Genomic DNA, 13,727 nt, shown 5'->3' with positions numbered 1-13,727 from the left:
AGCCATATCCACACACAACCCACCCCATCCAATACCCAGTCATATCCATAACCACCCAACCGGCACCTTCATATAGTCGCGCCCTCCAGCCACACCCTCTGCCCCTCCCCCATCCCCACACTCAGCCAGGCCTCCCAGGCTTTCCATGGCTGCCAGGTTCTTTCTGAAATGATTCACCACCTGCCTACCTCCTGCAGCAATGGGTTCTTCCACACTCCTTGCCATCCCAACACTTGGTGAGGCAGTGCTGAGAGGGTGAACGGACCCTCTCCAGTTTTGTCTCTCCAGGGCGGAAGGAATGAGCTGGAGCCAGAGCGGCCCCGCCCCCCACAGGCTACTTACCTGCAGATGTATCTGAGCAGGTTGTAGTTGGCCTGAGGAAGGTTGCTCACTTGTTTAGCCAACTCCAGAGTCCCCTGGTGAAGGAAAGAGAACATAGAGTTTCAAACACCAGCAGTGAGGCCTCCTCTGACTGGAGGAAGACAGGACAGGAAGAGGGAGGGGTGCGTGGCCAGCCACAGCTGACGACCTCTGTCCCTCCCAAGTGTGGCTGCGACCTCTTGAGGAGACTGATTTCATTTCTGGGAGCTGGAGTGAGGGGTGAGCCTCTGCAAGGACACAGAGGAATGTCTCAGCTCACTTATCAGGGCACAAATATTTGCCAGATAACAAGGCTCACCCCCACACAGTCAGCGAAGGCAAACAGTCTTTCCTCTGCTGCAGCTCAGAGCTGCCGAGAGCTCCAGCATGGCTAGGGGCACAGAGGGTGGAGGGGAGGGGGCCGTAGCCGTCCTGGGAGCTGTCTCATAAAATCGGCAGGGCTCCTGCGCCTTGGCAGTGGGAGACAATGGTGGAACAGCAGCACCCACAGTGAGGTGGCCAGAACTGGGTGCCCTGTGTTAAGAGGGACCCACATCCCACCCCCACACCCTCTTCTACTTCCATGATAAATAAACAGACTGCCCTCTTCCCCGACACAGCAGCCTTCCAGCCGGGACCTATGTGCCACAGCCTACTACCCCCCATCCAACCCCCAAGGATGTGTCCCGGGAGGCACTGACCTCCCCCTCGTCCTTGGTGAGCAGCTGGGCGCAGCTGAGGAAGTCCTCATACCTGGCGAAAGGGATGACGGGCTCTGGGAGCTCCCGAAGGTAGAGCTTCAGCAGGGAGGCTACTGTGTGCACGTCTGTGGTGCTGGGATGAAAGGGGGAGGGGATGGACGTGAGTGAGGGGACCTCCGGCAGCTGCAGGGCTAACATACACTGTACCTCACATGAGGCCAGGACAGGTCCTGGTCCCAGGTCGACTTGTGTGCATACAACCAGGCTCCTCTGAAGCCAGCGGCTCCTGGTCAAGGTCAGACCCGGGCTGGTTGTAAGCACAGGAGGCAAGGCCCCTGTGGGGAGGGTGACAGAGAGATCAGAAGCTCTGGTCTAGTCATCAGCCCACGCCACTGGCTCAGAATCTCGTCTAGTGTCTGAGGGGTGAGCTGAACTCCCTTTCGTGTTCACAGTGTGGGACTTGGGAGATGCTCTGCTGCAGAAGCCACAGGGCATGGCTGTTACACTCACGACAGTTGCTCAGGGTGGAAGAAGCTACCTGTGGCCCAGATCAGCTCACAGGAAGCTCTCATGGGGTACAGCCAAGCCTTTGCTTGAGCGTGCTTAGTGAACCTTGGCTGAATTGGGGAATCTGTATCAGAGGGAGCCCACCAGGGCTGACCTTCCTGCAGAGAGCAGGGATCTGAACCCTGGCTGGACAGGTGAGAGGTCAGGTCCTTGCCTCTGGTCTCAGCTCCTCACTCCATCTCTAGGGACTTGGAGGTCCACAACAGGACTTAGTCTCCACTACAGACTCGGAGACGCCTAGGCTGAAGTGGCGGGGGGTGGGGGGGGTGGGGGGGAGGGGATGTATTCCCAGGTCAGGTGGGGGGGGTGTATTCCTAGGTCAGGGGGGGGGGTGTATTCCCAGGTCAGGTGGGGGGTGTATTCCCAGGTCAGGTGGGGGGGTGTATTCCCAGGTCAGGTGGGGGGGTGTATTCCCAGGTCAGGTGGGGGGGGTGTATTCCCAGGTCAGGTAGGGGGGTGTATTCCCAGGTCAGGTGGGGGGGTGTATTCCCAGGTCAGGTGGGGGGGTGTATTCCCAGGTCAGGTGGGGGGGGTGTATTCCCAGGTCAGGTGGGGGGGGTGTATTCCCAGGTCAGGTGGGGGGGTGTATTCCCAGGTCAGGCTCGCTTTCTCTCTTTTTATCTACCTGGGTGCTGTGGGGCAGTTATGGCCACAGCTGGCTCCTCTTCCAAGCAAGTCCCAGGAGACTTAACTAGCCCCTGGCTTTAATCCCTAGCTTAAAGTTCCTCATAGGAGACACTTGAAGATGGCTGGGGCCAGCAGACCTTGGCTATGCTAATAAGGTGGCACTTAGGGGCCTTTTGACATTGACATTTGAGATTACGGACTTCTGTATAACCACACACGTCCAAGATCCACCCATATGGGCTTGTCCCCAACCTCCCATCTCAAGCCAAGCATGCTGCTGCTCACTGCCCACTGCCTTCTGGGCCACTTTCTCTATCCACACTGGAGGCCAGTGCCCATCCCAAATGGTACTCTCCAGGGTTAGCAGCTGCTGCTGCCTGAGAGAGACAGGAAGAGGGGCTAGGTACATGGTAACCCTCTCCAGTCCACAGACCTTCCTGTCTGCATTCCTCCTCCTCAAAACCCCCTCCCACACGACCCATTGCCCAGACACGTGCCGCTCAGCTGTACCCATGCCCACCGCCTCTCACCCCCCCCCACGTTGTCTCGTGCCTCCCTCTGCAGCCTCCCATCACCACTCACTGCTCATATTTTCTTTAACACTTGGCTCCAGTGTCCCTGAATTCCCTTCCTATAACAATGTGAATACACTGCACCCCCGTCACATTCCTACCAGCCCCAGTGACAGCATTCCGGGGTGATGCCCGGCCCCCTCAGTCTGGTGGTCTCACCGTACATGCTACATGCAGCTGGTGGGCTGAGGTAAGGCCACAGAGGGCCCAGTGGGTCAGCAGACTGCTCTGGTCAAATCAGCTGTCTCGGCTGCACCTTCCCATCCTCTCTTGCCCATGCCAACAACACTGTCCATCCAGAATTAAGGCTTTGCCTCTTACTTTCTCCAATTTTGGAGAACTCTCTCTCTCTCTCTCTCTCTCTCTCTCTCTCTCTCTCTCTCTCTCACACACACACACACACACACACACACACACACACACCTGGGGCTGAGAGAATGTTCCTATGGAGAATGAGTAGGCAGATGAAAAGGAGCTGTGTGTAGGGGAAAACCAAGGCCAGAAGCAATGCCTACAGGCAGGTTAGTGCAAGGGGGGCTCCAGCACAAGGCACATTAAGTCTGGAGAAGGGAGCCCCATCATGCAAGGCCAGCTGGGTGGTGGAAGGAGGACTCCCTGTGAGTGGGTTGTAGGGAGTAGAGCTCCAGTACTCACAGTGAGCAGAGGCGAGCACAGCCCTTGGGCCTTTATGAGTCAGGGGCAGTAAAGCCCTAAGGAGTCCCTGTGAGTGAGCTGAGGGGAACAGAGCCCCAGAGCACACTGTGAACAGGGACAAGGCAGCAGAGCCCCGGGACCCTGTGAGTTGTTGGACACAGTTGCCTTAGGAATAGCAGAAATGGGAAGAGAAGGGTCTCAGAAATGTAGAGCGTCAGCCCTGCCCCTGCTGGAGAGTCACTGCTGAGAAGCCATCTGGGAGAAGGGACTGTTAAAGCCCCAGGAAGAAAGGTACCGTGATGGAAGGCAGCCAGGAGCCACAGCCTGGAGGAAGGGCCTTGTCACGCTGCCAACCTGAGTTGTAGGTACATGGAGCTGAACTCAGGAACAGGAAGCAAAATGGGCCCAGCTGGCATCATACACTAAAGCAGGAAGCATGACAGGACGATGACACTGGAGGGTGGCTTGGGCCAGAAGGCTTGCCCGGAGACCTCAGTGAGTTTGAATATGGTAGTGTTAGGTCTGACACCCTTCCAGTGTCATCTGACACTGCAGCAGTGTGTCTGACCCTGGGCCATTTCTACAAGCCACTGGTCCCAGTTCCTACCAAGGCAGCATTTGTTTGAAGCAGTTTCTAACCTTGGTGCCTACAGGAGTAATGAGGGCTGTCTGTCAGAGGACAGGGCTTCACAAGGCTCCGGGTAAAGACACTTCCATGCCCAGTACTTAGTCCTGGGCACTACAGCTAAGGAAAGAAGCCGCAAGGCTATGGCCATGGCCATGGGTGTGAGAAAAAGTTGGACAGATGAGTGTCACAGTCTGTAAGACCAAGGAAGCCCAGGGCTGTGGGCACCACAGGCTTGTCCTGTGTCTGAGAGGAGATGTCAGAAAGGGCAGCTTTACGAACATGTGGTTTGGTTTGACTATTGATACAAGAACTCTATGCAAAACTGGTCTGTACCAAGTGGGACCTGGCAGAGAGAAGTGAGCCCTCACAACCCAAGGCAGAGAGGCAAGCCCCACTCCCCGACTCTCAGGCTCTGGGCAGTGGATGTAGTTGTCTTCTCCCAGCTGTGGGAAAGCCTCAGTGAGGAGAACAGACCCAAGGAGGGAAGGAGCGACTGTCTTCCTGTCCCAAACCCTGACGGAGATGGAACTCAGCTGCCATCCTACCGTTAAGGAAGGCTGGGTTGGGTCACTGAGAGGAGGCAGAGCTAAGAGGCGTACTGCAGTAAGCCTGGGATCCTAGGTGCAGCTGTGCCTAAGCCAGGCTGCCCTGGCAACTAGCTGAGGCCTTTTCCCCTCTTCCTGCCCACAGTGAAGATCTGTGGAAACTACCACATGGCTGACCTTGTTTGTGGCAGACAACCTCAAGAAGACCAGGGTGATTCTGAGCCCTGGCACTCTGCCCTCCGAGCTGACTGGCTAAACGTGCATGAGTCATATGGGCAGACAACACACAGGCAACACTCAGAGAAGCTGGTGTCGGGAGAAACTACAGGAGGCTCAGCAACTTGTCCCACCTTTATTGCCTGTGGTGACGTCTCGCTTGTACAAATAAAGCCCATCTGAAGGTCAGAGAATGGAGCTTGCCACTAGCTAACCACAGAGGTTTGGAGGTCTGTACAAGCTGACAGGAAGTGAGGTAGCTGGGCAGAAACAGGATATAATCAGGGAGAAACAGGAACTCGCTCTCTTGTCCTCTGAGACGCTAAGGAGGTAAGGTGTGACAGTGGCTTGCTCCTTCTCTCTGGTCTCTCAGCATTTTCCTCTAGATCTGACTCCGGCTTTTTACTATCTAGACCAATTAAGAATTCTCCTTATAACTGCCCTGTCCCCCAGGGCTCACCTGTCAAACAGTGGCTTCTCCCCACAGTCGAAGGAATCCTGCAGGTCCCTCACCAGGTTGGCCTGGCCAGGCATACGGAAGAGCCCCTCTTCACTGAGTCCTCGCTCCCGGATGAAGTCCACACACTGCTCCACCAGAAGAGGTGCCAGACGGGGACCATACTTCCGCTCATGGTGCACTGTGTCCTCCAGCCGCTGCCCAAAGATCCCTGGACACACAAATGGACTGTTCATACTCCCCTGCTGCTCTGCCCGATGATGGATGAAGGGTGTCTGGGACAATGGATGGCAGAGAATGCTGTGTGTGCCAAAAGAGGCTCTTCCTAAGGAAACCTATTAGATACTAGGAGGGCACACCCAGGTGGCTAGTCAGGGCTATTAGAGCAGCAGTAGGTGTGTGGCTAGCCTGGCCTGTGGAGCTTGCCCAAGCCAGGAGGAAAAGGCCCTCAGGGAGCATTTGCTTGCATTGTGTTTATGGATTTGGAAGGCACTCCAGATGCAAAACTATGCCATTCCCAGGCACAAGAAAATGAGCAGATCCCTCATGGGTTGGTCCCCTGGGCACTGCTGCAAATGGGAGGCAAGAGGTACAGCTCACAGGACAAGGCTGTTCACACACTGATGTGAAAAACATCACCCCATTCAACATTCACAATGATGCAATGAGCACTGGGGAGCTAGCTCAATTCAGTGGGTAAAGCCCTCAGCACATAAATGGGAGGACCTTAGTTCAGATCCGCGTAAAGCTGGACACAGTAGCACACATGTGTAATCCCAGTGATCCTACTGTGAGGTAGGGGGATCCCTGAAAACTCACTGGCCAGCTAGCCTAGCATACACAGCAGCGAACAAGAAACCCTGTCCCCAACAAGAAAAGACAACCAAAGATGATATCTGGCCTCACATATGTACTAACACACACACACACACACACACACACACACACACACACACACACCAGAGAGAGAACAAGAAAAACCACACACAAGATACCTCCCATCGCTCAGATGCTACTGTCTAAAGTAGAGAAACTGGGGTAGAGGTAGAGGAACAGACATTCTATGCACTGCTCGGGGTAGAGCGATGAAGCACTGTGCACCACTAGAGGGGACAGGAGATGGTGCCGCTGGAACATACGTGCAGTGTGGGGTGTCTTTCAAGGACCTGAATTACTGTGCGAGCAATTCCAACTCTGGTTAGACATGGGAAAAGAACTGAACTGAAAGTGGGGTGTGATGTGATGTGATGTGTGTGTGTGTGTGTGTGTGTGTACGCGCGTGCAATGCAGGAAGCACTCAGTTGTCCATCAGTACGCACAGTGGCTGTACCTGCACAATGAGACCTGGCTCTGCCTTACAAAGCCAGGAAATCCTCACAGAATCCAGAAGACACTATGCAAAATAAGGCACTCACAAGGGGACAAAAGCTGTGTGACTGCACTTGTAAGAGATTCCTACACTGTCACATTCAAGAGACAGGAAGTGGGATGGTGGTGCTGGGGGCGGGCGGAGGGGGAGGTCCAGCTTTAGGAGGATGGTTCCACCACCATCGGAAGGCTAATGCTACTGAGCTTTAAAAGACAGGTGAAGCAGATGGGAAAGTCGGTGTATTTTATGAAAATTCTTAAGAACAAAACCCAAAACCATAACCGTAAGCAAAATAAATGAGCTCCTGAGTCCACACTGTGTAACTTCATTCATGCGACACCACAAACAAATCAAAGTGAGGGTGATTTCAGGCCAGAACTTGGCTCTTAGTGGCTCGGTGAGCAGACGTGTCTCAGGCTTCTGGGGTGACAGCACTCCTAGGTCCCAACCTGACACTAACCCAGTCACACACACAAATAAAGCAAGGCCACTGAACGGGACCTAGATGATCTGTACACTTTTCAATATGCCATAGCTCAAAAACATTCGAGAGAAAGAAAAAACAAACAAACAAAAAACAAAACATCAGAAAGAAAAGAATCCACATATCTAACCAAGACCAGACAGCATCTGTGGGTTAGAAGAACGGAAGGAGAGAGGAAGCCCGTGGAATTTCTGGCTCACACTGATAATTCGATATACAACACAACAAGGAGTTCCCTGGTAGCCCATAAATCTCTCTTCCTGATGGGAAAGCAGCCCATCACAGCAGCCTTAAGCAATATGCCAGGGGTCCTCAAACTTCCTTTAATATAGTTCTTCATGTCATGGTGACTCCCCAACCATGAAATTATTTTTGTTGCTACTTCATAACTGTAATTTTGCTACTGTTATAAATCATAATGTAAACATCTGATATATGACCCCTGTGAAAGAGTCATTTGACTCCCAAAGGGGTTGTGACCCACAGGTTGAGAACCACTGCTCTAGGAGGGCTGGTCTTTAGACTATCAAGTGTTACTCACATCCTCACTGAGCCAACTTACTCTGAAGGATGGCCTTTGGGGCATATGAGGGGTACTGGGTCAGAGCTCCACTGTGTTAAGGGTTATAGTTTTGTGGGACCTGGATCATGGGTCAGCCCAGTTCAAGTACCTGTTTGGCAACCAACTTTGCTCCCCATTCCAGGACAGCTTAGAAATAAGACATATCAGTCCCTGGGCTGAGTGTGGCTTGGTAGTAAAGCCTTTGCCCAGCATTCATGAGGCCCTCCATTCCATTCCAAACATTAGAAGTAAATAAAGATACATCTGTCCCTAGAGAGCTCACAGAATGGTACTGCAAATGCTGCTCCTTACACTAGACGATCTGGAAACAAAGCATACAGAACAGAGGAGGAAAATGCCCCCTCCCCTGCACGCCTTCTCTGGGGAAACCCTCAGGACACATCAGGCGGATGCCATCAATTCTTAGGAAAAGGTACGTGTCCTGTACACAGGAAGTTTGGGCTTTTGTTTGTGCATGTGGGCATATTAGCTTGTGTGCGCCTGTGGCAGGGTCCAAGTGCAGCCCATTCGGTGTGGCTCTGGGTGCAGCAAACATTCCAGCTCTTCTGCCACCACCATGCACTTTGGGATAGAGACGGAAACACCCAGCAGCAGGTCCCATGGACAGAGATCATCCGGGTCACAGAAGTGATGCTGGAAAAGAGGGAAACCTGCCTCTTCTGGGGTTTGGCGAGCTAGTCCCCTGACCACGGGGAAGGCTCAGAGCCTGGAGCCCAGGGACAAGCTGAATACTTGGGCAGCTCAAAGCAGGTCAGACTCGGGAGGCCTTGAGTCGCGTCTAACAGTGTCCTAGCCTTTGGCTTCGAGCTGGTTGGTCTGAGGACACAGAGACCCTGTTCTTTTTCTCTCACTCAGGTCTCAGTCACCCACACTCAGGGCCTGGGATGCACAGGTTTACTTCCTATCATATTGGAAACATTTTTAAAATTAGCTTTTTTTCCTCTTTCCCTCCTTCTTTGTTTTGAGGTGCACTGCACAGCATAGACAAGCTTTCTATCACTAAACCGCACCCCAGCTCTTGAATTTCTCTTGAAATACCTGTGCTTATGGTGGCCACAGACCTGTTTCCACGAGGCAAGAGTGGCAGAGACCCACTGCCAGTATTCCTGCTGCCCCCTACTCCAGCCGGGCTGCTTGGTGCTTTGAGGCATTTATTTGCCTCTTCTACTCTAAGCTTGTAAGGACAGACTTCCCCAAATGACACAAGAGTCTGGGTAAGTGGGGAAGGGGTCCCAGCCCACAGAGGGAAGCCATGTCTGCTGTAACCACAAGTACCATTACTTCACAGGAGCCGGCACAGAACACACAGAGGAAGAGGCCCATGAACAAAGTGTCCCCAAGCGGGGCAGGGGCTAGCTTGTCCTGACACCTGCCTCCTCCCCAACACCCATATGGGCCTTTCATTCAGCTGTACTCACTCCTCCACTCTCCAATGTCAGCGTTTATGCCACACCCATGTGTAGTTAGGGGTATTTGTTTGTTTGTTTGTTTTTACTCTTAGGGAGCCCAGCTCCAAAATAAATACATGGAGACTTATTCTTAATTAATGAATGCCCAGCCTTAGCTTGGCTTGTTGCTAGCCAGCTTTTCTAACTTAAATTATCCCATTTCTCTTTAACTCTTTAATGTTTTCCCTCTAGGCTTTTTACCTTTCTTTATTCTGTATGTCTTTCCTTCTTACTCCATGGCTGGCTGTGTGGCTGGCCCCTGGTGTCCTGCTCTCCTTCTCCTTTTCTCAATTCCCCCGCCCCCTCTCTAGATTTCTCTCTGCCTGGCAGTTCCATCTACCCCTCTCCTGCCTAGCTACTGGCCATTCAGCTCTTTATTAGGCCAATCAGGTGTTTTAGGCAGGCAACATAGGACAGCTTTGTTCACAAAGTTAAACAAATGCAACATAAAAGAATGCAACACTAAACAAATACTCCACAGCATAAATGAACGTAACACATCTTATACTAATATCCCTCTACACCCATGCATAGTTAGGGCCTTCTATTCCCATGGCTTCTCCCATCCCCCAGGCTCATAGCATTGTAAAGGCACACCCCTTTCTACAGGGCCACTGGCAGAGGTGGAGGAGTGAGAATGCAGAAAGGACAAACATAATGTGATGCCTTCACCTGTCCCAAGTCACCACACTCAGCTCCTGGCCTCAGCTCCCAGTGACTGAAGGCCAGTCAGGATGACACAAGAAATGCCAAATTCTCTCCACAGACTCTCAAAGCTCGGGTGATTCCGACCAGCCTCGAACTTGCTCCCTGTGCCCTAGCCATCTGCCTCTCACTGTGTACTCATGCCTGGCCCTGTTCTAAGAACAGAAGGCCTCCTGTCCTCAGGGGAGGCAACCCCAGATCCCCAGTGAAGCTGCAGACGACAGCATCCCCTAAGGAGGACACGACTGCTGCAAGCTATGGTTGAGGGGAAGGTTTTTATTGTAGATATGAGGGAGAGGGCAGCCAGAGGCACCTGGAAGAGTCTAGAGCAGAGAGAGAAAGCAGTGAGCTGAAAATAGCCAGCAGACTGGACCTGGCCTTGAGAGGAGGCAGAAGAGAGTGGGAGGGGAAGACTAAGAGGGAGGGGCAGGGGCCAAAGAAAGGGCGTGACCGAAATAGAGTTGTAAGGGAATGAGGAGCTGGGGGAGGGAAGGCCATGAGCTGGAGAAGTTTAGGGTCAAGGGTGGGTGAGAACTTGGGTGCCTACTGGCGATGCTGAGGGAGCCTGGAGGCCAGCAGGCGCTGCTTTGTATGCCAATAGGTACTCATAGTCTTTTGTCTCTTCTGGACCTAACTAAGTAGTTGGCGACAGAACAATTTTAACAACGCACTAGAAGGAAAGTTATGTGGATGCCCCTGTTCCCCATACCCCATCTCTGAACATATCTTTTGGACTTTTACAGTTTCGCTTAAAAGAGCAGCTACTCAGATTGCCAGTACTACTCTTGGGCTTGGAGGTCACGGTTGAATAAAATAAAGATTATGTGAATAGCAGCAGTGCAGACCATGACAGCTGATCTGACAGGCAGGTGACATAAAGAGAAAAAACACCCCAAAAGATGATTCACATCCTGGACAGGGTAGAGTGGGAGGGTCCAGGTTTCATCACAATCCACAATTTAAAACATGAGTTGTTTGCTTCTGGAATTTTCCACTTAGTATTTTCAGGCTGCAGGTGGCCACTGGAAACCTGGAAAGTAAAATTTGTGGACACATGGGGGCTGCCGTGCTAAAAAGTCTCAGGGCCACTCAGGGCTGAGAGCATGCCCCCACCTCGGCCCGCCCCTATGGTCTTCACTCTACTAGCCAGGCTACCAGGCAAGCTCTACCCTGCTGACCTCCACCAGCCCCTAGGCACAAAACCTAGACAAGCCCATCTGTCCACACAGCACCCAGTCCTGACAGGTCTGTCTGTGACAGCCCCTCCCAACTCCTGCCTCCCGCTGAAGACTTCCTGAATATTCACTGCCCCCAAATAGGGCAGCAATCTAGCAGCATGAAAGCTATAAGGTCTCAGCACTTCAAAACAGAAGAGGTCTGGGGAAGGAGGTGTCAGAGGAAACATTGAGTATGTGGAAGGGGACTAGGGGGTCAGAAGTTGTGATGGAAGACACCTGGTGTTGGAGGGTGGGAATGAGGAAGTATGCCTGGAGAGGAGACAAGGGGCAGGTCATGTGAGCATTGGACCCAGACGCCATGAGGTAGGGCACAGACAGGCAAGTAATAAGACCAAAGACACACAGGTTCTGGGCACACATTTGGCTAAACCAGTAGACTACAGGTCTCAGTGTCCATCTACAGAGTGAGGAAACATCTGTGTTCACCGTCTGTCCCGAGGCCCAAGGTGGACCCACATTCCCAGAGCATCCCCTCCTCCACTGGACTCTTTAAAGAAAAAGTCCAAACCTCATTCCTGCTCAGCGTCAGTCTCCCTTGCTAGCTGCCCCTGCTGTAGGCAAGCCACATTCAGGCCTGGGGCAGCCTCTCTTCCCAGTGGCCCTGCCCACTGCTGTCTTTGCCATAGTCCCTCTGACAGACCCTGCGGGTCCTGACCCCACCTGCTTAACTCCCAAAGCCCTCCTGGCAAAGAGAGGAAATATGCCAAGAACCACTTCCGGTAGGCTTGTCATGTTGCTGGAAACGTAGACGGTAAGTGGTTCCTAGAGGTCCCGGCCCACATTCTCCACAAAGTGCCCACTGAGCCAACTGGGAGGGGGCTTTCCTCAGGATGGACCTGCAGCGGCAGCTTCTGCCTTGACAGCTGTCCCCTCTAGACTGGCCTACACATCTCCAGTGAGTAAGTACATCTCCGAATCTCAAGCAGGAGTGGAAAGCCCAAGTCCCAGATGACGCTGCTTACAGCTCATTCTAGAAGACCCTGGAAGCGGCCCTCAACCTCCCTGCCAAGACCTACAGCTATGTCCACGGGTGAACTGCAGTACCAAGACAGTACCAAAACTTAGTAGTTTTCTCCTTACCCTCAGGGGAAGCCCTGGGGGTGGGGGGAGGCTTCCTGCCAGGGAATGGGAGGCCACTGGGATTCCCTCCTGGATCTAGTCCCAGAGCTGAGCCAGCAAGTCGGCTTGGCCACCGTCTGTCTGCCTGGCCACGGTCTATCTGCCTTTGGCCCTCCCCAGTGAAGAGGGGGCCACAGCCAGGGAGGGAGGCACAACGAGAAAATTCTCTAGAGGCTTGCAAACTTTGGGTAAACCTACAGTTTCCCCCTTGGCTTTTCTTGCTCTTTGGTGCATTCCCATCGGCAACCTGCCATGCACTAACTCTTTGAATATCCACTTTCCCTTTGATTGGACCACCAACTGTCCCTCCTTCAAGCTCTGCCTATTGAGACAGTCTCAGATTAGGAAGGGAATGAAAACCCCTTCTAACTTGCCCCCAGCATAGCTGGAAAACCGCCACAGGCTAAGGACCTAAAGCAGAGGTTTGCCCAAGGCCAGCCAGTCCCCAAGGTAAACCGATTCCCTCCTCTGGACCGTGGCTTTCCAGAGGCCACCAATTGGCCTTGGATGCACCTCGGGCTAGGTCTCTAAGCAGTAGGGGATGGGGAAGATCTTTGTAAACTCCTAGACTCAGTTTCCCGTCTCTCCACACAGTTCTCACCCCCGACAGAATGGATGGGGGGAGGGGGGTTGTCCCCTGTTCCTCTTCCCACACGCGCACGTACACCGTCGCAGCCCCTCGGTACCGACCCAGGCCCCTGCGGCCACCCTACCTTACCACTCTCCCACCCGAGCCCCGCGTCCCGGGGCCATGCACCCCGTCCCGTGCCCCTACCTGGGGCGGCGGGCGCGCAGCAGGCGGGCAGGCGGCAGGGCGGCCGTGGGCAGGCGCGGCAGCTGGAGAAAGCCCGCGCAGCCGGCATCAGGCCCATGGCGCGCCCGAGCGCGGCGGCGCGGCGGCGGCGGCAGGAATGCCCGGCACGCGCACAGGTAGCGTCTTGCCCGCCGCCCGCCCGGCCAGAGCCGCCCCGGGGCCGGACCCGAGGCGAGGGAGGGAGGATCGAGTGCCTGAGATGCCTCCCGCCGGGCAGCTCCCCGCTCTGGGAGCTCCCGGTGCGTAACCCCTTTTCTGTGCCGCGGTATCAGGCGCTCTGAGTTCTCAGCAGCTCCCCGCGCGGTCACTTCCTCCTAGCTGGGGACCCACTTCTGGAGCACCCACGCAGGCCAGGTGGTGCAAGAGAGGCCAGAGAGGATTGGGCAACTGGGTCTGAATCACCCTTACAGCCCAGCATTAATGCCCGACCTAAAGCAAGGCTGGCGTGGAGGGTGGGAGGGCTCCACGCTCCAGGCTTTTCAGGTCTCTGACCTCCTTGAAACCAGTACCTACACCTAGGGTGGGGGTAATGGTCTAGATATGCCCTCATCTCCTTGAACAGATCTAAAAGATAATTAACTCATTTTTACATGAGGCCGTGGAGGCTCAGGATGGTTTTGAGATTTGCCTGGGGTCCCCT

At 53.9% G+C, this 13,727-nt stretch overlaps 1 protein-coding gene across 1 annotated transcript in view; it reads right to left on the bottom strand.

The window, feature by feature from the left end:
* The window catches only part of LOC127235350 (rho GTPase-activating protein 22), a 34,230-nt gene that overhangs the window by 6,415 nt on the left and 14,088 nt on the right, over positions 1-13,727 (bottom strand). Inside the window, exons 3-6 of the mRNA XM_051202598.1 lie at positions 13,049-13,342; positions 5,331-5,538; positions 1,062-1,194; positions 343-416 (exon numbers count right to left, since the gene is read on the bottom strand). Coding sequence (XP_051058555.1) covers positions 343-416; positions 1,062-1,194; positions 5,331-5,538; positions 13,049-13,342 — 709 coding nt within the window. The remainder of the gene's footprint in view (positions 1-342; positions 417-1,061; positions 1,195-5,330; positions 5,539-13,048; positions 13,343-13,727) is intronic.

This window comes from Phodopus roborovskii, unplaced genomic scaffold (assembly GCF_943737965.1).
Source record: "Phodopus roborovskii unplaced genomic scaffold, PHOROB, whole genome shotgun sequence".
In the NCBI taxonomy this organism is placed as follows: Eukaryota; Metazoa; Chordata; class Mammalia; order Rodentia; family Cricetidae; genus Phodopus; species Phodopus roborovskii.
This window is presented reverse-complemented; position numbering and strand designations above follow the sequence as displayed.